A 20,973-nucleotide genomic window follows, 5' to 3' on the forward strand; every position below is an offset into this window, starting at 1 on the left:
AGCCCATCTCAGCTCTGAGCCCCCTTCTGCACCTAAACTCCCTCCCAGATCCTGCACCCGCTCCTGCCCTCCAAATCCTGAAGCCTCAGCCCAAAGTCCCCTCCTGTACCCCAAGCCCCTCATCTCCAGCCCCATACCAAAACCTGCACTCCCAGATGGAGCCTGCCCCTTCCTCCCACACCCCAAAGCCCTGTCCCAGCCTGGTGAAAATGAGCAAGTAACCAAGGGTGAGCGACGGAGGGAGGGGGGTTGGAGTGAGTAGAAGGCAGGGCCTTGGATAAGGGGCAGGGCAGGGCGGGGCCTCAGAGAAGGGGCAGGACATAGGTGTTCGGTTTTCTGCAATCAGAAAGTTGGCAACCCTAATCCTTCCCCATAGGGGTGGAGGGAAGAAACAGGGAATCAAGGCCAGCTCTAGGCACCAGCATTCCAAGCATGTGCTTGGGGCGGCACTTTTCAAGGGGCAGCATTCCGGTTTTTGCTTTGGCGGTGGCACTCCGCTCCCTCCCTTTTTTTTTTTTTTTGCTTGGGGTGGCAAAAAACCTGGAGCCAGCCCTTCAGGGAATGGCCTGTATAGTTGGTGTCAGAGCCACTTCCACTAGCTGTATGCTAGCAGAGAGTTCTCCTGCACAAATTGACTATGCCTGATCACAGTAACATAGGCACCGACTCTGTGGGTGCTGCAGGGCTGGAGCACCCACGGGGAAAAATTAGCAGGTTAATCCTCAGTTGGTAACCATTAAAGCATGTTGACTTACAACTAAATATAACTACTTTATACTAAATTTGTGGCTTCTTTTTGCTAATCAGACTCATTACACCTATACACATTTATTAAAGCAATTGATTTAAGCAGTTTAACTTTTTACTAGATGATTAATTTTTCACTTGTGTCTTGTATCCAGCTCTATAGGACTGGAAATTCAAATCAATTAAAAATATACAGAAGCAGCATTTTTGTTTCTTTTATTAAATAAAACTATCTGAAATGTGCTGGATACATAAACTTTCTCATCAAAAGATGTTTTGCATTTCAAACAAACAAACATACATTTATTAAATACAAAGAAGCAATAATTGTATTTGAATTGAACTAATTGTTGTTTCTGGTCACCAAGTCCTTCAAGATTTTAGAACTAGAAGATCTCATCCTCCTCTCACACATGTACTACTTAATATTATTTGTGTATTTAAATTAAATTAGTTTGATAGATATAAGTAGTTTAGGCCTTAACATTAATTTTCAATTGAAAATTAAATTTTAAATAGGCTTTTTTAAATTAACCTATATTTAAATTTAGATTTAAATAAAAAAATCTGATTTTTTTTAGTTTAAAAAAAGTCACTGATTTTTGGCCACGTGGTGTGGAACTCATTGCCATAAGGTGTAACTGAGTGTAAGTGTAGAGAGGTTCAGAAAAGGAGTAGTCATTTAACAGATAAAATAAACATTCAGTTACATTAGGTAGGAAAATTATATAAAGAAAATATACTGCCGTGTTTCAAGGTGCAAATCAACCACTAACTAACTGGGGTAGGAGGAAACGTCCCTTTTTCAATTCTGTATTTCTTTTTCATTAAAAAGTTCCTTTAATAAATCTTTTCTACGTTACATTTTACTGACCTATGGTACATCCTTATTCATTTCTTTTAAAAACAAACCTATTAACTAATTAAGCTTCCTTTTTATTGTCTAATATATTATAGATTAGTCAGCCAAAACAATTCTCAGAGAAACTTTTTTTTTTTTTTTTTACAGAGACTTATTTTAATAGACCATAAGAACAAATACAACTATACTTACCAGTTCAGGGATGTCTTTAACTTTTAGAGGAACCTGAATTAGGCCCAGGTGATTTCTGAAACTAGGCTGATCCCCATGTTCATAATTTGGGTTGCGAAGATTCATCAGTACCTTTTAAAAAAAGAATACAATCTGTCATTCCCTGTGTATATACACCTAAACTTACAACATGAGATTGTGGCACCAACAGTATCAGTGTCACAAATTGTGCTAAGACACAAATGTAGTGCTATTTCCTGCAGCATTGCAACTCCCAAGTGAAGGCCTACATTTTTGGGCAGCCAACTTCAAAATCCATAAAGGGGTCTGATTTTGAGAAAGTGCTTAACTCCCACTCTGAAAAATCAAAATTGAGGCACTGAAAAATCATGCTACATCCCATACCACTGCAAAAGACATTCCTTTAAATTTACATTAAATCATTTTAAATACTAAATTTGCTGATTATGATTCGTATTGCTGTTTGCCTTTTAAATTTAATTTTGTAAATTAACAGACTCTCTTATTTCTTGCTCCCTACCTACATTATCTGAGGTTCTAGACAAATTTGTTTCATCAACAGCTGACAGAGTATTATACAGTCATTGATTTTTTTATTGTATTTTCATAAGCAATAGCATTCTACATATTGTCATTATTAACAAGTCACCAGCGATCTCTATTGTGCAACAGACCCTGGACATAATTTTAATTACAGCCTTCAGTATTATGAATTATGGAAAAAAAAAAAAGTAAAACTGAGCAATTCTGGCCTTCGCAGTGAGCTAGTTTAATTTTTCAACTTTTTGTTTTGGTCACAGACAAAAGCCTCAAGTTTTTCCAGCTATCAGGAGACTCCCCATCTTCCATCTTTGGTTCTGTATTGCTTTCAGTTTTATAAATGATTTGAATAATCTTTGTAGATAGTCCAAAATTTCATCTTCACGTGACACTATTATTTACCACAGTAAACCTACTTCAAGTTATTAATATTACACCAATCTGCAATTGGAAATTAATAATGAAGCAATGTAACTGTTCATGTTAATAAAGCAAGCAGGAGTCAGTTCCACAGGATTCTTCATATAACATTTCAGAGAATTTGAGGCTTTCCATATAGGCACAATAAAAAGGAATTTTTTTTAAAAGGATGAACCAGCAATCTCTCCTCCACAATAAGAGCAATTCAGCATGATTCCCCATCCATGCATCCATAAGGCTAGGTTGTCAAAGCAACAGACACTCTGTTCACATTCGAAAGGCCACTTTGCCATAGAAAAATGTTAGAAATGTATTTATTTTTATACAAGCTTAAATTCTCAGGCAAAGAGCACTAAAGTAATAAACACCCTATTTCAGGGTCACCTGTATCTATCTGATATGCATGCCTTCCTATTGCCTCAAAGTCTTGATCAGTAAGCCAAATTAAAAACATTTTGAGCTGACATTTTTCTATACAAGAAACTCCTTTGCTTAACAGGAATTGAAAAAGTTTCAAGTTTTAAGAAAGTTTTCAATGACCAGTATGAGGTTCAATGTAATTCACTGGCAGTTAAGTTAATCTTATCAGCCCATTATATATGATAATTTCTTATAGATTTACAAAAAGATATATATGTACCATCAATTCTTTAAAGCAGCTTTGTAACTGATTATTTAATGGACAATGATTTGTGTGTTGATTCTTATTCAGAAGAAAATTAATTTCTATTTCCTATCCATCTGTTGAAGACTTACCATGCACAGGTCCCACTTTAAATAGCTAACTATAAAGGATGTAACTCAATGACTGGTTGGTTACTTCATTAATGCTTACCTCAAGAAAATCTTTAGGTGCATAAACAGGTCGGAAGAGAGTTAGATCTGAAATTAACAGGATTTAAAGAATGCTTTATTTAAATTAAAATTTTATAAAGATTGACAATACATATGAAATTTTTTCCAATTCTGACACAATGTAACTGTCCCTATAATACATCATGACAATGAGATTTTATGAACAGTTATATTTAAAAAGTTCACATCAGCATATAAAAGAATCACTAATTGATACCTGATGATGGTTGCTGTGCATGGCATTTCATAAAACTGCTATTTAATGATCACTGAATTACAAGAAGACAAATTGGTGCAATATAAAACACATCCCTGTTATTCAGCCAACTCCACAATAAAATTAAAGCACAAAGGATAAACTTTGAATGTTCTTAAATTATAGAAGTTTAATCAGCTTCAAAGCCAATGTGAAGTAAAAATACACCATCACTTTATTTTCTTCTCCCCCCGAGCAGTACATCTATACATTAACATGTCATGAAACTGCAGTTCATACCATGAAAATTTTCAAGTCATTATCATTTTATTCACAGTGAAAGACAATACATGTATTTGGGGTTTGCTAGCTTGCTTCAAGCCCTGGTTGAGCCGAACAAGCTCATTAGCTATGAAACTGTACAGAACGTAATTCCTATATATTGATTAGCTGTTACACTTTTAGCTGTTGAAAAAATACATTATGTGAGTAAGAGAAAATTGTTAAGAATTAAATGACACAAAAAGTAAGCAATATGATTTTTTTCTTTCAATTAGTGCACTGCTCCCATTACTACTACTAACTTAAGCTACCTGTCCAAATTCTCTAGGTATTAGTATGTAAGAGAATTTATCTACAGACTGCAGGTATAGATTCAAAAATCCAAACAGTAACTCTTCAAATAAATAAATAATAGAGTGAATAGGTATTTGTAAGCTACCAAGCACTGCAAACTAGGGAAAAAATAAAAAACAGGAACTAGTTGCCTTTACAATGGATACTACTTTAATCCCTGACTGATAAATAAGGAGATAAATATGCATTTGCTTTGCTGCTACATAAAAAGACAAATTTTATTTAGCATACCTGGCTCATCAGTTCCCATTTCACTCCATTTATTAAGAAGTTCTTTTTGCTCTCCTATCGGTCTCTGTAAGTCATAAGAAAAGAAATTATCTTTTTAAATTAACCAGCTAAAAATCTAAAATACACCCATCTCCAGTATGGATGAAAATTAGTCTTTTAAAAAATAGCATGCACTAGACTTTATAAATTAGCATTAGCCTTAGGCCATATTCTCTCTACTGTACCAAATCCAAGTAAGGATTGGAATCCCCCTCATGCCATGGGGTAGTTCTGACACACTGTATCTGCTATTGAACCATTTGCTATGTTTGGCTGGCAGTTCCATGTATCTGAGGATTCACCCTGCACCACCCATGTGCTGCCACCAAATTCCCTCTTCACGGTGCCAGAAACCCTGAAGAGTATAGCTCATTTGCACAAGAGGAGTGTAGATTCCTCTGCATTTCTTTCTCTGTTCCTCCCCACAGCTTTGTCCTCTGCCTTGTACAATAAGCCACAGCAGTTCTGCCAGCTACCAGGCTTTAGGGGAGAGGGACAGGGAAGATTTGCCCTATAATACATACTTGCCAATTCTGCTCTGTTTATTAATTTACAGAGATTTGAAACATAAAGATGTCAGTGAGGAATGGATGACAAAGGGAAGTGATGATAGTGGAATTCTGAGCGTTTCACTCCAAGGTCACAAGTTCAACTCTGGCCCCAATCAGCAAAGAAAGAATGTCAATGTAATTATTGGTTGTTCAGTGTCTGATGTGAAGTTAGTCAGTGGTCTCAATCCTGTCTGTGTGTACTACTGTCCACATCATACAAAAAAACAAACAAACCATCAATTGGCTCCCCAATACAGTATTCCCAGCAGAGGCCAACAATTGCAAGAGAGAGACTCACCAACACCCTTCATTCCCAAGGTGGTCCTTCCAGAGTACAATGGAGGCACACTGGTGGGAATACTCTCACACTACAACTATCTCTGCTATCTGTTTGTCCCAGAAGACTTTAGGCCCTAATCCTGCAATTCTTGACATCAATGGAACTACTTATGTATACAGTTTGCATAAGATAAGTTTTTGCTGTATCAGGACCACAGTTTCCAAAGATGTGAAGGTGGCACAAGTTCTACATTCACTTTAAAAAGGTAAGTTAATAAACACATTACCTTTCGTGCTAATGGGATACTGAGTTCTGTGCACATGCTATTTAGACTCTTCAGAATTCGCTTCTCCCAGCTTCCCTGTAACACAAACATTTTAATCAAACGTAAAACTTCCTTCTTCCCACCCATATTTATAAGCATACCACAGCCTAGTCAATGAATAACTTTAAAAGAAAAGATGACTAGTGTCACTGACATCTGCCAAAAGTTTACATGATTACTTAAAAATGTGAACAAAGGAATGATTTGTTCATTATACAATGAAAAACTTCTTTATACGACAAATGTAACAAAGAACCAGCAAAATAAGGTTGCTCACCATACTGTATGTTCTCCAAAATGCCTCTGCTTTACAGATACTCATTCTGGGAAGAAAGGCTAGTGCCCAAGCTACCTTTCATATTGGTAGTCATGAATTTTACATTTTAACCACAATACAGGACAAGCATGCTCAGGGAGGTGAACTGTGTAAAAATAATGCCCCTTCCACCCTTTAAGACATGGAGAGAAAGTAAGTAAATATCTTCTCTAAAGATATTGCACTAGCTACCCATTTTTAGAGAGACTAAACAGTTCCAGGGATTTGGAATTACTGTAAGGCATAGATAGGTTTGGCAGAATTTGATTTTTTTTAAATATAATTTCAGCATATTGTATTGATGTTTATTCTTAAGCATTTTTTAAGATTTATCATCTATTTAAATTTTCACAATTGTAGGAAATTATCCAGGGGTCAGACAATAATTCCTTAATGACAGTAGATGCTGAGATTCAAAAAGTTAAAACTTTATAACCATTAAAATATAAATGGTCAACATCACATACCAAAATATACAAAATAAACACCCTTAAATCAAACTCTAACAAGTTTTCTAGCAGCATTTTTCTTACTTTGCTCATCAGTAAATTTCGATTATCGATGGAAATATTTTTTAATCCACCAGTAACACTTTCCCCTAAGAGGACTAACTTTGTCATAAATTGCTACCTCCCTGGAGAATCCTCCTTTGGCAGTTAGCAGTACAACAAGCGTACCAGCCTCAGTTTCCCTTTCAGAGTCCACAAAAATCATCCAAATAGTTCTTCTGAATTTGTATATACATCTTGTGAGGTTAAATTATTACAAACATTCTACACACATAAATCACAAAAAAAGTCTCACAACTATAGTCCAGAATTCCCCAACACAGTCCAAACAATGTATACAACAAACTAAGTATAGCTCTGGCATCTGGCATCATGCTCCAGCTCTCCAATCCATCTCCAGCATCTCTTGCCACACTTCACTCCCAGTCTTCAACCCTCTCGGACCCTCTGGCTTCAGCTCTCCAGCTCAGATAGCCAGCAGGCATCTCTCTCCCTCTGCCTTCAACCCTCTCCAGCCTTCTGTGGCCATGGCTCTCTGGCTCAGGAAGGTCATCAGGCATCTCCCTCTGCTGGCTTCCTGGCAATTCCTCATGCCTTCCAGGAAGGAGCTGCAGAGAATTTTCTCATCCTTGCAGCTTTTCTCAGAGACCTCTTCCAGTTTCCTGATTCCCAGGCAGCTCTCCCTGCCCTTTCCTCATTGAACCAGTTGTGATGGGTTTCCCCCTCTTCAGGGTGCCACCTGGAACTGAGATACCACTGAGCCTGCCTGACCCACCAGCCTGGGCTCCCTTTCACCCTGTAATGCTGTGACAAAGTGCAGACATGCTCCTGGTCTCACACTTTCCCTACCTGTGTGCTGGTGACACACTCAGCTCCAGAAACACACAGACACTGAAATCAGATCTGCATGGAAGGCTCAGCTAAGGAATTGCCCGGTACTCAAGTGCATACCCCCCTCGAGAGGATAAACCTAAAATTGTACCATCTTGCGCTGCACCGAGAACTGTACGGTGTAAGCTCATGAAATTTACCCCTCCCTCAATGTGGAGAGGGATATACAGAGCTTTCTGCCCCAAGTTGTGATTTCTGCACACATTGGTTTTAGACAAAGCCAAACAAGTTTATTAACCACAAAAGATAGAGTTTAAGTGATTATAAGGGATAGCGAACAGATCAAAGCAGATTACGTAGCAAATAAACCAAACACACAATCTAAGCTTAATATACTAAAGAAACTGGTTTTAAGTAGCAAATCCTCACCCTAAATGTTTTTAGGCAGATTGCAGAGATTATTGAAGGCAAGCTGCACTTGCTTTCAGCTTAAAACTCCAGATATTCCTTTCACAGGCCAGACTACTCTCTAGCCTGGGATCAGCTCCTCTCCCCTACTCCAGTTTTTTTGTTCTCAGGCGTTTCCAGCAGTCCTCTTTCTTGAGCAGGGAATCAGTGAAGAACGAACCACAATTATGTCATTAGAACATAAGAAAGGCCGTACCGGGTCAGACCAAAGGTCCATCTAGCCCAGTATCTGTCTACCGACAGTGGCCAATGCCAGGTGCCCCAGAGGGAGTGAATCTAACAGGCAACGATCAAGTGATCTCTCTCCTGCCATCCATCTCCATCCTCTGACGAACAGAGGCTAGGGACACCATTCTTACCCATTCTGGCTAATAGCCATTTATGGACTTAACCACCATGAATTTATCCAGTTCCCTTTTAAACATTGTTATAGTCCTAGCCTTCACAACCTCCTCAGGTAAGGAGTTCCACAAGTTGACTGTGCGCTGCGTGAAGAACTTCCTTTTATTTGTTTTAAACCTGCTGCCTATTAATTTCATTGGGTGACCCCTAGTTCTTGTATTATGGGAATAAGTAAATAACTTTCCTTATCCACTTTCTCAACATCACTCATGATTTTATATACCTCTATCATGTCCCCCCTTAGTCTTCTCTTTTCCAAGCTGAAGAGTCCTAGCCTCTTTAATCTTTCCTCGTATGGGACCCTCTCTAAACCCCTAATCATTTTAGTTGCCCTTTTCTGAACCTTTTCTAGTGCTAGAATATCTTTTTTGAGGTGAGGAGACCACATCTGTACACAGTATTTGAGATGTGGGCGTACCATGGATTTATATAAGGGCAATAATATATTCTCAGTCTTAATTCTCTATCCCCTTTTTAATGATTCCTAACATCCTGTTTGCTTTTTTGACCGCCTCTGCACACTGCGTGGACATCTTCAGAGAACTATCCACGATGACGCCAAGATCTTTTTCCTGACTCGTTGTAGCTAAATTAGCCCCCATCATGTTGTATGTATAGTTGGGGTTATTTTTTCCAATGTGCATTACTTTACATTTATCCACATTAAATTTCATTTGCCATTTTGTTACCCAATCACTTTCCTCTGCCTTAAATAGTTTTTGCATATGGCTGGAATCCTTTGTCTCCCAATTTGATTCTCACCCCTGGTCAGTGGAAAAACACTAGTATTATCTTGGAGTCCAGTACCAGGTGACTTTGTCACATGTCCCTGCAGCCATAACTCAGAAGCTGTTTGCAGCTCCAAGAAGGCTTCTCAGGAAAGCTCCTCGATGGGTGATTAGCATCTTCTAAGACCTATTGTTCTCCCTAATGGGCCTTCCCAGCCAGCCATCTAGACTGACTGCATTCTGTCTAGTGGGCATTCCCCAGTGTAAACACATTTGTAATAGATACATAGACTATATTCTTAACTTCAGACACAAAAATGATCCATGCATCCAAATCATATTCTGTAAATCATAACCCTTTCAAAAAACACTTCACATGACCTATCTGGCATAAAACACATCATAGTTATGCCATAATCATATCATAACAATATCTCTATGAAGAATATGGGACATAATGCCACACCAATTAGCTCTCACTTGCCCCTTTTCCTGACTGACTCAAACTCTGTCCTCAGGCACTCCCTCATTTATACTGATGTGCCCTCTCTTAAAAGCCAATTAGGAGGTAGCTGCAAGTCATGGGTGTACTGGCCCTCCTCCCTCTTAAAAGGACCAGTGTCACCCTGTGACTGGCTTGTTGAAGAAGTGTATTTTAAGGAAGGATTTGAAGGGGATTAATTCAGGAAAGGTGTTCCAGGCACAGGTGTCCACATAAAAAAAATCAACAGGACTTTTCCCATGCATACTCATTCTAGAAGAGAAGCTGCCATTTCATAAGCAGAACTAGGACATGTAAAATACTAATATTTGTTATATATGCTTTCATAACAGTAACTACATCAGTGAACTCACTGGCATACACATTATATACACATTTGTCTAATTTACAGTATTTAGTCGATACCAGGAAAAACAATTATTTTCAATATAAGTAAATGAATGTGACAGCTTATTAATTATTTGTTAAGTGCTGGCAGTATGCTACGTATTACACAATACATAGTCTCTGTCCCAAAGACCTAACAAACAATCTAAAATACAAGACATCAAGTTAATATACACTGGACAATAATTTGATAGAATAGGCAGAACAATTTACTGAATGACTTTTGAACAATACTACAATACATTTTAAGACGGGTTGAGTTACACTGTGGCATCCTTCCAAATCACAGACCTTCAGAGGTAAGAATGGTGGTTGTCTTTGCACAGTCTTTAATGTGGAATTTGTGTAATTATCATTACAGATAAAAGCAAGCAGTTGTCTCAGTGGGTTTGACACTTTTCAGAGCTATACGCACAAGAAAGAAACATCACCAGCAAATCATTGGACCAAATACCAACTCTATAGGTCATGCCAGAGCTAGATGTGGAGCCCACTATAGAAGAGCTAAGCAAGACCACTGATTTGCTATCGAGTTGCAAAGCTTCTGGAAGAGATGGCATCCCAGAGGAAATCCTCAAGTGCGGGAAAGACAGCCCATTACCATATCTTCATCAGCTGCTACTTAAATGCTGGAAAGAAGGTTAGGTACTACAAGAGATGTGTGACACAATCACCACCACTTTGTATAAAAATAAAAGTGACTGCAACAACTACAGGGGCATCTCGCTACTAAGTGTAGCAGGAAAAGCTTTTGCAAAAGTCATCTTAGTGCACCTACAACAGCTGGTGAATTGTGTCTATCCTGAATCACAGTGCAAATTCAGGGCTGGAAGATCAACAATAGACATAATATTTTCTCTGCATCAACTCCAAGAAAAGTGCAGAGAGTAAAACCAACCATTGTACATTGCCTTTGTGGACCTAACCAAAGCATTCGACACAGTCAGTAGAGCAGGTCTATTTGCAATACTAGAAAAGACAGAATGCCCACCAACCCTGTCAAGTCTTATACATTCATTCCCCAACAACATGAGAGCAACCGTCCAGTTGATGGGTCCACTTCGGACAGCATTGAAATGAAAATTGGCTTGAAACAAGGATGTGTTCTTGCCCCTACACTCTTTGGAATCTTCTTCTCGGTACTTTTGAACTGTGAGTTTAAGGACATGAAAGATGATGTGTATCTCCACACAAGATCAGATAGGAAACTATTCGACCTGTCCTGATTTAAGTCAAAGACTGAAGTAAAAAAGGTGCTAATCAGGGAACTTCAGCTGATGATGCTGCCCTCATAGCCCACAATGAAAATCTACTACAAGAACTCATGGACCACCTTTCAAATGCCGGTCAGGCATTTGCTCCCACCATCAGCATCAAGAAAATGGTTATATTAGGATAGGGGGTTCCACATGATCCTTCCATTACCTTAAGTGCAAGCCAGCTAGATGTAGTCCAGAAGTTCAGCTATTTAGGTTCTACAGTGACCATCAAACTCTCACTGGATGAAGAGCTAAACCTTCGCATTGGAAAGGCTGCCACCACCTTTAGCAAACTAACTAAAAGAGCATGAAACAACTCAAAGCTTACCATCAAGACCAAAATGCTAATATACTAAGCACTCTGATGTATGGTGGGGAAACATGAACAACTTATACTCATCAGGATAAATGGTTAAACAGTTTCCTTCCACCTACATTGTTTATGCCGCATACTCAATACCAAATGGCAGGATAAAGTCACCAACGCAGAGGTTCTTCAAAGGGCAACATTACCAAGTGTGACAGCCCTGCTCAAGCAAAGATGACTGTGCTGGCTGGGTCATCTGAATAGGTTGCAAGACAGATGCATACCCAAGGACATGCTATACGGGGAGCTATAAGGGGGAACAAGAACAACAGGATGTCCCAAGCTTTGCTATAAAGACACATGCAAGCAAGATATGAAGGAATTTAGAATTGATCCTGACCAATGGGAAATCTTGACAAGTGATCGTAACAAGTGGCACCATGATCTCCATCAGGGTATCAAAGTTAATGACAGAAGCTGGCTCCTACAGCTTGAAGAGAAAAGAGCCCATAGAAAGCAAGCAGTTCCCAACCAAAATACATACATTGCAATAACAGTCAAAGATCATGCAAAGCTAGGATTGGACTATTCAAGTCACATGAGACATTGCAAACAATCTACATCATAGGCTGCAATTCTCACATCTCTCGCAGATGAAAGGATGCCAATTTGATGTGTAATTTACTTGTAAAGCATCATGAATAAATCAAACAAGGAAAGTAAAATATTCTCTCTGTGTTCAAGATCCTCTTTTGAGCTGTCTACCTATATTCCTCTTATTCTCCTGCATGTTCACTTAGTTCCTTCAGCTCTAGACTTCTGCCTACTCCTTTCACCATCTTTTCAGTTTTCTCCATGCTGGATAATAAATCTTTCTTGTCTGGAAATGCCATCACCTGGGACAGCATCTTTCTCCTTTTGCACCCATTCCACTACCTGACTCTTCAAAATCCCACTTCATTAGCCATAAATAAAATAACATACCTCCTAAGCTTTTTTTTCTAAATCATATTCTATTCTGTGAACCATTCTATTTTCCATGTATCTCTGTAACACTCATTGATTGACCATTGTACCCTACTTCAACCATATTCTACTTTAATCTATGGATGCTGCCATTATGAAATACAACATACATTCATTTTTATACCTAAACACTTTTAATTATAAGTTACAATTTTAAATGTACAAAGATTTTTAAAAATTGCATGGTAGACATATACGGCATAAACTAAAATGCTCTTGTTGAAAACAGACAGATAGATGGATGACAACCAACCTGTGCTTTCCTCATGTAAACTAAGGGTTCCTTCATGTGCTCAGGGGGTGCTGCAGGATGACAGGGTGAAGGGAACCTTCAGAAAACAAAATTATGTTTTGAACATTCAGATTATTATTAAATACATTGATGTCTTTTGCTCTTCAGAGTAATCTTTGAATAAATTTTCTCAACTCTATAATTATTTTTAGAAGCAGTACAATATATGCAGTAATAATTCTAAACCCATGGTCAAACCCCAACCTTAAAAAAAATAAAAATCAATAAGTGAAATCCCAGTTCCTATACTTGCATTATAGGTATTCACACTCTTAATTAGAAAAGAAAAAGCAAAGGGTACTGTACATCTCTGGCATGGTTGAAATGTGCACATTCATAAACTCTGTCTTTGGATAAGACAAAAAACAATAATTTTGTGGATGGTAATCTAAACTTAAAAGATGGGATTTCTCATAAAAAGCAGTCTCTTATCTTACTATGCATGTAGAGTACTTCAAGGACGTAAAATAAATATTCAAGGCTGTAGACAAGATTTTTAACATAAATAGAACGTTTTGTAAAAACAACAGTTAATGACATCACAAATATTCATGAAAGAAATCAAATGTTTCATAACATTTTTAAAGCAGAATTACAGAATAAGATAATGTCTAAACAAAATTATTTTTTCTTTCCAGGAAACGGTATTTCTCAAAAAAACAAGTTCAGTCTGTAACTTGATTAGTTTTCACAACTGAACGTGTCCAAAGTAACTGCAGAATTTTGGAGCACCAATCTCAGCAAGCTTGAATCTCTAGCCATAAACTGCATAGCAATAAAAATATGAAAGCCGCAGGAAGAGAAGTAGCTAGTGGAATGAAGAACTGTCCAGACAAAATGCAAAATATGAACACCAAGAGATGCACTTCAGAAGACAGACAGACAAGCAAAGTCCTGCAAAAATACTAGTAAAGAAATAAAAGATAAAGTGTAGGGGGTCTAGAGAAATACCTTTTGTAGGTAAGAAAAAAAATGTCTGTGCTTTATATGGTGGAAAAATTTCAGTGACTGAATGTAACCCTGGGACCCCTTAGTTCAAACAGGCAGAGGGCACATGAGATGCACAGTGTTTTCCAGAGATCCTCTGGATTGGATACATGCATGATTGTTCACCAAATGTTAGCATGTGAGGCCTCTACTGAGAGCCATTAGCCCATTAGTTGTCATAATCATTGCAAAATGTATGTAAAGATAATATTTAAAGAATTACGTATCTAAAATTACGCTCTTAAGATCTAGGAATTAAGACAGATAACCAGGCAGCGATATACCTCGCAAGTTTTCCTTTTAAGCAGAAGCTAACAGACATCTATCTCCTTGTCTGAGCATTTGTGTATTGTATGCCTCCCAATGTATGCCTATTGATTTACTAAGCCACAGGTAAAAGATGAGATTATAAAACCTACAAGAAAGGAAATCTACAGGAATAAACAAACAACAGAGTGGGTATCTTGTCTATGAATAAAGATAAAGGATTGTTCTGCTATATTTTGAAGTGAAAAGCGACAAACAGAACCCCTCACCAAGGAAGGCAAATTGACAGCATGCTTGTGTCTCATGAAAGAAGGGTCACAGCTAACTTGGCTATAAAGTGCTGTAAGGATCTGGGGTGAGCAATACTCTACAAAACATGAGAGTACATTGTTAATTAAGTCTAGGCTCTAGAATGCATGTTATGATTTTATTTTATATGTACCCATTTGTTTCCTATACTACTTCTTGCTACTACTACCACCACTTGAATCTCTACACTTTATTAAACTAATATTTGATTTCACTATAAACATATCTAAGGGCAGTGTGTCAAGTGAAGCAGTGATCTGAGATAGAATTGGTAAGCTGGGATGTACTGTTTCTTTGGAAACAGCGAATCTGTGAATATTGAGTGTGTTCAGTAGACCAGAATCTGAATGCTCCAGGGAGACACTTGGAGGGCTTGAGGGTTTGAAGTGTGCCAATCGCTAATCTGCAAAGTGACAGCACAGCCTGCGAGGCCTAGACGGGAGTGTTTGTGTTACCCATGGCTAGTGGAGTTGGGATCTGACCAATAGCAGGCATAGTCAAAGCTTCTTGATGCTAAGGCCAGGTAGTAGTGAGGCACCTCACAGTCCTGGGTACCTCACATTGAAACAAGAACAAGTCGGCTGAACAGAGGTTCGATGTTTTCAAGTGTGATATAAGCAACAACCATCAAATTAGAGACTGACCTTGTACACTTGGAGAAATATCTACATCTTAATACTAAAGCTTTTATCAGGGCTCTAGAAGATGCAGGGGGGAAAAGAAAATCAAAACAAGCATGTGCTTTTTCTGCTGCTTTGTCCCTAAGTGAATGTAATCACAATTTGTATTACAGCAGTGTCTTGAGGTGCCCCAAGCATCATAGGGTGCGAGTGTTCTAGGTAATGTAAATGCACTTAAGAGACAGTCCTTGCTCCAAAAAACATACAATCTACAGGCAGACAAATGGTCTAAGAAAGGATGTAATCTTACCCCATTTTACAGATGGGGAGCTGAGGCCCAGAAAGATTAAGTGACTTGCCCAAGGGTAGAGCCAGGAATTGAACCAAGGTCTCCTGAGTCAGTGCCATAAGCAAAAGACGATTCTTTTTTTCAACATTTCGAGTACGCTTACGGAAATAAACTCAACATCTTTTAATAAAAGCAAAACTAGAAAGCAAAAGACAAAAAAAAAGAAAGAAAAGAAAAGAAAGAAAAAGAAACCCTAGAAAAAAAAATCCAAAAATTTTATTTACTTCCTTGTTTGCTCATCTGCGTCTTCAATGGCATCAGTATAGATTGTGATAGACTCAGGCCAGTTGGGTACAGCAGAATAGCTGAAGGCAGATATACTGGCCACTGGATTAACAGTTTTCTGTTCCCTGACTGACCAGAGCAGGGGCTGCTCCAGGCTAATGAGAACACCTGACTCTAATTAACCTGTAGCGAGTCAGGTGAGGCCATTCAGTTAATGTGACCACCTGACTCTAATTAAGGCCCTGCTGTTACTATAAAAAGGGCTCACTCCAGTCAGGCAGAGGAGCGGAAGTGCAGCTGAAGGGCTGGTTACTGAAGACACCCTAAAACATTGTTAAAGGAGCCCTAAGGTAAGGGTGAAGAAGGGAGAAGCAGGAGGTCTGTGGGGAAGTAGCCCAGGGAAATGTAGCAACTCTGGCAGTGAAAGGTTGGCTGCCAACAACTGCTACCATTAGGGTCCCCGGGCTGGAACCCGGAGTAGAGGGCGGGCCCGGGTTCCCCCCAACCCACAACTACAGGAACAGCTCCTGGAAGGGGAAGTCAGGTCCCTGTCAGGACAGGAGGCTGAACAGAGACTCTCGGAGTTCTCTCACCAACCTCCTTGCAGCCTATGATGAAAAGGGCTCAGTAGACTGTAACCCTGGCCCTAGAGAGAGAAGGGCTACGTGGAGGGTCACAGTGAGCCACTGAGGCTAAGCATAAACCGCCTAGAAGCGCAGGACCCACAGGAGCAAGGTCAGAGCTCTGCCACAAGATCTTGAAGGAGATGATCTTGGTGAGATTTTTAAGAGCCTAAGTGACTTAGGCACCTACATCCCATTTTTAAAAGTAGCTTATGCACTTAACAGCCTAAGTCTCATTGAAAGTCATCCATTTTGGGGGTAGAAAAAGAAATCTGTGATGTACTAAAAATATAGGAACATAATTGTACCTCCCATATACATAATGGTCTTGCAAATAATGCAAACATATCATACAGACAGATATAAATGTAAATAAGCATATATAATAAAAATACTGAATAAAAACTCACACATTGAGTTCACTATAAACAGCATTCTGAAGCCTCTTTTCCCATCCTGTTTAAATAAAAAAAAAGAAAGAAATTGGCAATCATTTCATAAACAAGTAAACCTTTAAATATCTGAAGTATGACTCAAGGGAATCTTTCAGATTCACTAAAGTTTGTGGTCTTCAATTCAATTTCACATCTACTTAAGTTCTCTCTCTTTCAGACTCTCCCTAAAAGGCACAGGAGGCAAGAAGTAACTACACTAATGGAAGGTTGAAACACAAAAGGCCAAAGTTGAAAAGTTGCATGTGCTCCCTTATCTCTGTCCCCAGTTCAATGCTTTACAATAGCGTCTTCAATTATAGAATCACACTTATTCTCATATAATATCATATACATTTTTAATGCAACCTTAGATACAATATAATACTTCTTTAATATGTTGATTATTGTATTCTTCAGGGCAAATTAACTCAAGCTCTTAGCATATGTAGGAGACAATTTTCAGATTCAGAAAGTTGACGTAACAACTAGGTGGTCATCCATTTGGGATCTGGTGTTGACCAACACGGATGAATTAGTTGCAAACACAAAGGTGCTTGAGAACTTTGGAGGAAGTGATCATGATCTAATAGAATTCAAGATCCTAAAGAAAAGAGGACATGAGAACAGCAAAACAAGAACACTGGACTTCAAAAAGGCAGATTTCAATCAGCTCAGAGAAATAGCAGGCAAGGTCCCATGGAAAGACCAATTAGGAAGAAAAGGAGTTGAAGGGGACTGGCAGTTCCTAAAACATGTAATACTAGAGGCTCAATATCAAGCTATTCCAATGCAGAGGAAAGAAAAGAAGAGCCATAGGAGGCCAATGTGGCTGCAAAGGAGCTTTTTAGCTATCTAAAAAGTTAAAGGGATACATACAGGAAATGGAAGGAGGGACATGTCACCAAGGAAATATACCTGGGAATAGTAGTACAAAATCAGGAAAGCTAAGGCAAAGACTGAGTGACAGCTGGCAAAAAATGTTAGAGACAACAAGAACGGGGTCCTCAAATATGTCAGACAAAACAAAGATCAGATTGGTGTGAGCCCACTGCTCAATGGAGAAGGTGAGCTGGTTTCGGAAGACGACAGGAAGGCAGAGCTGCTCACTGCCTACTTTGCTTCAGTCTTCACACAAAAAATAACAAGTGACTGGACAACAAGCAAAGTTATCATAGACAATAAAGGGGAAGGGATGCAGATCGAGATAAGTAAAGAACATGTCAGAGATCTTCTGAATTAATTGAAGTCAGTGGGGCCTGATGCTATTCACCCCAGGATGCTAGAAGAATTAGCTGAAAAAATCTCAGAGCCACTGTGTCACACGGCAAGTGCGCCACATCCCCTCTTGGGGCGGGGTGAGGGTAATTACTTCCCCGCGGCCGCATCTTTACTATCACCCCTTATCTTGGGGTAGCATGGCCTTGTCTTGGTGTAGTGGTAAAAGTCAATATGGCCACTCTCTCTCTCAGACTTGTATGGCCTGATGGCCAGGGTCAGGATGACAGCCCCATCCCACAGGTCCCCCTACCTGGCCGCTCCCCTCCTTCTCCCCCCTCAGGTGATGGTCCGTTTCCCTGACCGGCCGCCAGGCCAAACAGCCCTACTGAAGAGGGCCCTTATACTGACTCTGGCCACTGGGCCACAAGGCTCTCAGACAGGGCAGCTATACAGACTCTGGTTACTAGGCCACACAGCGCTGCTGAACAGGGCAGCCTACCAACTCTGATCGCTAGGCCACACGGCCCTATGGAAGTGGGCAGTTACCCTGACTCTGGCCGTTGGGGCACGCAGCCCTGAGAGGGGACAACCCTACTGATTCTTGCCACCAGGCCACATGGCCTTGCTGATACAGGAGGCCACACTGACTCTGACCACTAGGCCATACACCCCGGCCAAACTGGGTAATCATACTGGCTTGAATTAATTCAGAAGATCTCTGACATGTACAAATACAGAGTGCAGGATAACTGGCTTGGCAGCAACACTGCTGAGAAGGATCTGGGAGTTGTGGTGGATCACAACTTCAGCATGAGTCAGCAATACGATGCTCTTGCAAAAAAACCAAATGCAATTTTGGGTTGCATTAACAGAGGCATAACATGCAAGTCATGGGAGGTGACAGTAGCGCTCTACTCAGCGCTGGTTAGGCCTCAGCCGGAATATTGTGTCCAGTTTAGGTCACCAATGTATAGAGAGAATGTAGAGAAACTAGAAAGGATCCAGAAGCAAGCAACAAAGAAGATCAAAGGGATGGAATGCAAGCCACATGAGCAAAGGCAGAAGAAACTGGGTATGTTTAAAAAAAGATGCCATAAAAAAAGATGGAGAAAAGTTGTTCTCTCTTGCCACAGAGAGCAGGATAAGGCCCTATAAGTGCCTAAATGTCACCCCATTTTCAAAAGTGAGTTGGTGCCTAAGTCACTTAGGCACCTTTGAAAATTTTATATCTAGACTTCAAAAATGGTAAGATCCCTTCTCTAAGGTATGTATTTAAATATTATTGAGTATGCAAGGGTTTTTTCCTTTTGCAGTCAGACTTCTGAAAAGTATTATAGAATGTCAAGTTGTTTCTTAGAGAAATTCACAGGCATTGGTGCATATTAACCGTGTATCTTAAAATGACTTCTCATATTACCTTTTCTTATGTGAACTATTTTATATTTTATGCAATTACCCTTAAACAGTCTTAATAAAGTTCAGATATTACTTTCTCCAATTAGTGAATGTATTTTTTTTTAAATATTGTTAAAGGGGTTCTTTAAATGTATTTAGATATACAAAATCTCAATAAATCATTCCATGATTTAGTAGTTTTACAGAACTTAAACTACAAAACATTCAAAAATTAAATTCCACAACATGGGCTTCCCATCCGGCTTTAGTAAATGAATAAGTTTAATAACTACATTTAATAAGTTCCCCACCAACATTTTTATTTATGACTATTATCTATTGAATCCCTACAACGGTGCCTTACATAACACAAAACGGACACAGTGCCTGCCTTGCAGAGTTTACAATATACTTCAGCAAGGTACTTAAGCATGTGGCTAACCTCAGTGGGACTCCTCACATGCTTAAAATTCACCATATACTTAAGTTCCTTGCTGAATCAGAGACTAGAATCCCAATGTCTTGGGTGGACCATTACACATGCTGGATGTCTTAACGACTTCAGTGGGACTCCACTCGGACATAAAATTCTGCCCCTGCTGATGATCCCTTTGCAGTATCAGAACCTAAATGACCTGACATGGCAAGCAAAGACATGGCCTGACAAATGTAGACAAATACTGAGGATAAGGTAGTGTAACAGAAGTTACAGACACAAGTTTATAAGGTTCTTCAATGTATGACATAATGATCCTTTTCTTCTCTCCCCCTGCACATGCCAAAGATGTTAATAAAACCACACCAATGTTTTTTAGAGACTTTATGATTGGAAAGTAGTGATATGAGGTTGCATCTGCACAGCTTTAACTTTGGCCATTTCTTCACTGGAGTAATTAATCATGCTGTCTTAATGTGAGAAACAAAAATAGGACATTTAATTTTTGTTTTTAAAAGAAGATAGTACGAGCCTTAGTCTACAATGCTTTCAAGCTCTGCTCGTTTGAATTTTTTAATAGAGCATGTAAATTCAATAATCTGGAATTACAGAATATTATGTCTATATTTATTCACAGAAGTGTTTATACTTCTACAGATTCAGCAACTGAATTGAATGAACTATTACAAACCTGAGGTCTTCAGAAATTCCTTAATATCTTCCTTTAGTGATTCAAGTTTAATTTCTGGTTTGTGTAGACTACCCTAATACATAAAAATAAATAAAAGCAGAGAGGAGAGTAAGCTTTCTATTTTTAATTATGACATTAGAAACATTCTTAGGACTACACAGGTAGAAGTAATATGCACAAGAGAAATGAGTTTCAACTGTTGTGGAAACCATGATCTTAAATTTTCTGAGTTCAGGGCATATGGAATCTCAGCCATGAAATTGCATTTGGAAGATAATAATGGGAGAGTCTGTCAAACAAAGATGTAATACATGGGAACTGTGAGTTGTAGACTTGGATATCGTAAAAGAGAAAGGAGTATAAAAAGATGCAAGAACATTAAAATACAGGGGAGAGAGAGATTTTTTTTTTTAGGCTCCAGAGGAACTGAAATAGCTTATTATAAAAATTCCCACAGCAGCTCCATAATATAGCTCCCTTAAAAGAAAAAAATCCAGAGTTTGAATAAGATTTGTTCA

At 38.9% G+C, this 20,973-nt stretch overlaps 1 protein-coding gene across 4 annotated transcripts in view; it reads right to left on the reverse strand.

Moving 5' to 3' along the window:
* Positions 1 to 20,973, reverse strand: part of TBC1D19 (TBC1 domain family member 19) — an 89,812-nt gene that overhangs the window by 59,274 nt on the left and 9,565 nt on the right. For all 4 annotated transcript variants that reach the window (XR_005599776.1, XR_005599775.1, XM_039542413.1 and 1 more), the window contains exons 2-8: positions 20,456 to 20,528; positions 16,692 to 16,737; positions 12,863 to 12,938; positions 5,836 to 5,910; positions 4,680 to 4,743; positions 3,597 to 3,643; positions 1,802 to 1,912 (exon numbers count right to left, since the gene is read on the reverse strand). Coding sequence is in view for 2 of the 4 variants with exons in the window: in XM_039542413.1 (XP_039398347.1) it covers positions 1,802 to 1,912; positions 3,597 to 3,643; positions 4,680 to 4,743; positions 5,836 to 5,910; positions 12,863 to 12,938; positions 16,692 to 16,737; positions 20,456 to 20,528 (492 nt within the window). In the remaining 2 variants the exon portion in view is untranslated. The remainder of the gene's footprint in view (positions 1 to 1,801; positions 1,913 to 3,596; positions 3,644 to 4,679; positions 4,744 to 5,835; positions 5,911 to 12,862; positions 12,939 to 16,691; positions 16,738 to 20,455; positions 20,529 to 20,973) is intronic.

Source organism: Mauremys reevesii, linkage group 5 (genome assembly GCF_016161935.1).
Source record: "Mauremys reevesii isolate NIE-2019 linkage group 5, ASM1616193v1, whole genome shotgun sequence".
Classification (NCBI taxonomy): Eukaryota; Metazoa; Chordata; order Testudines; family Geoemydidae; genus Mauremys; species Mauremys reevesii.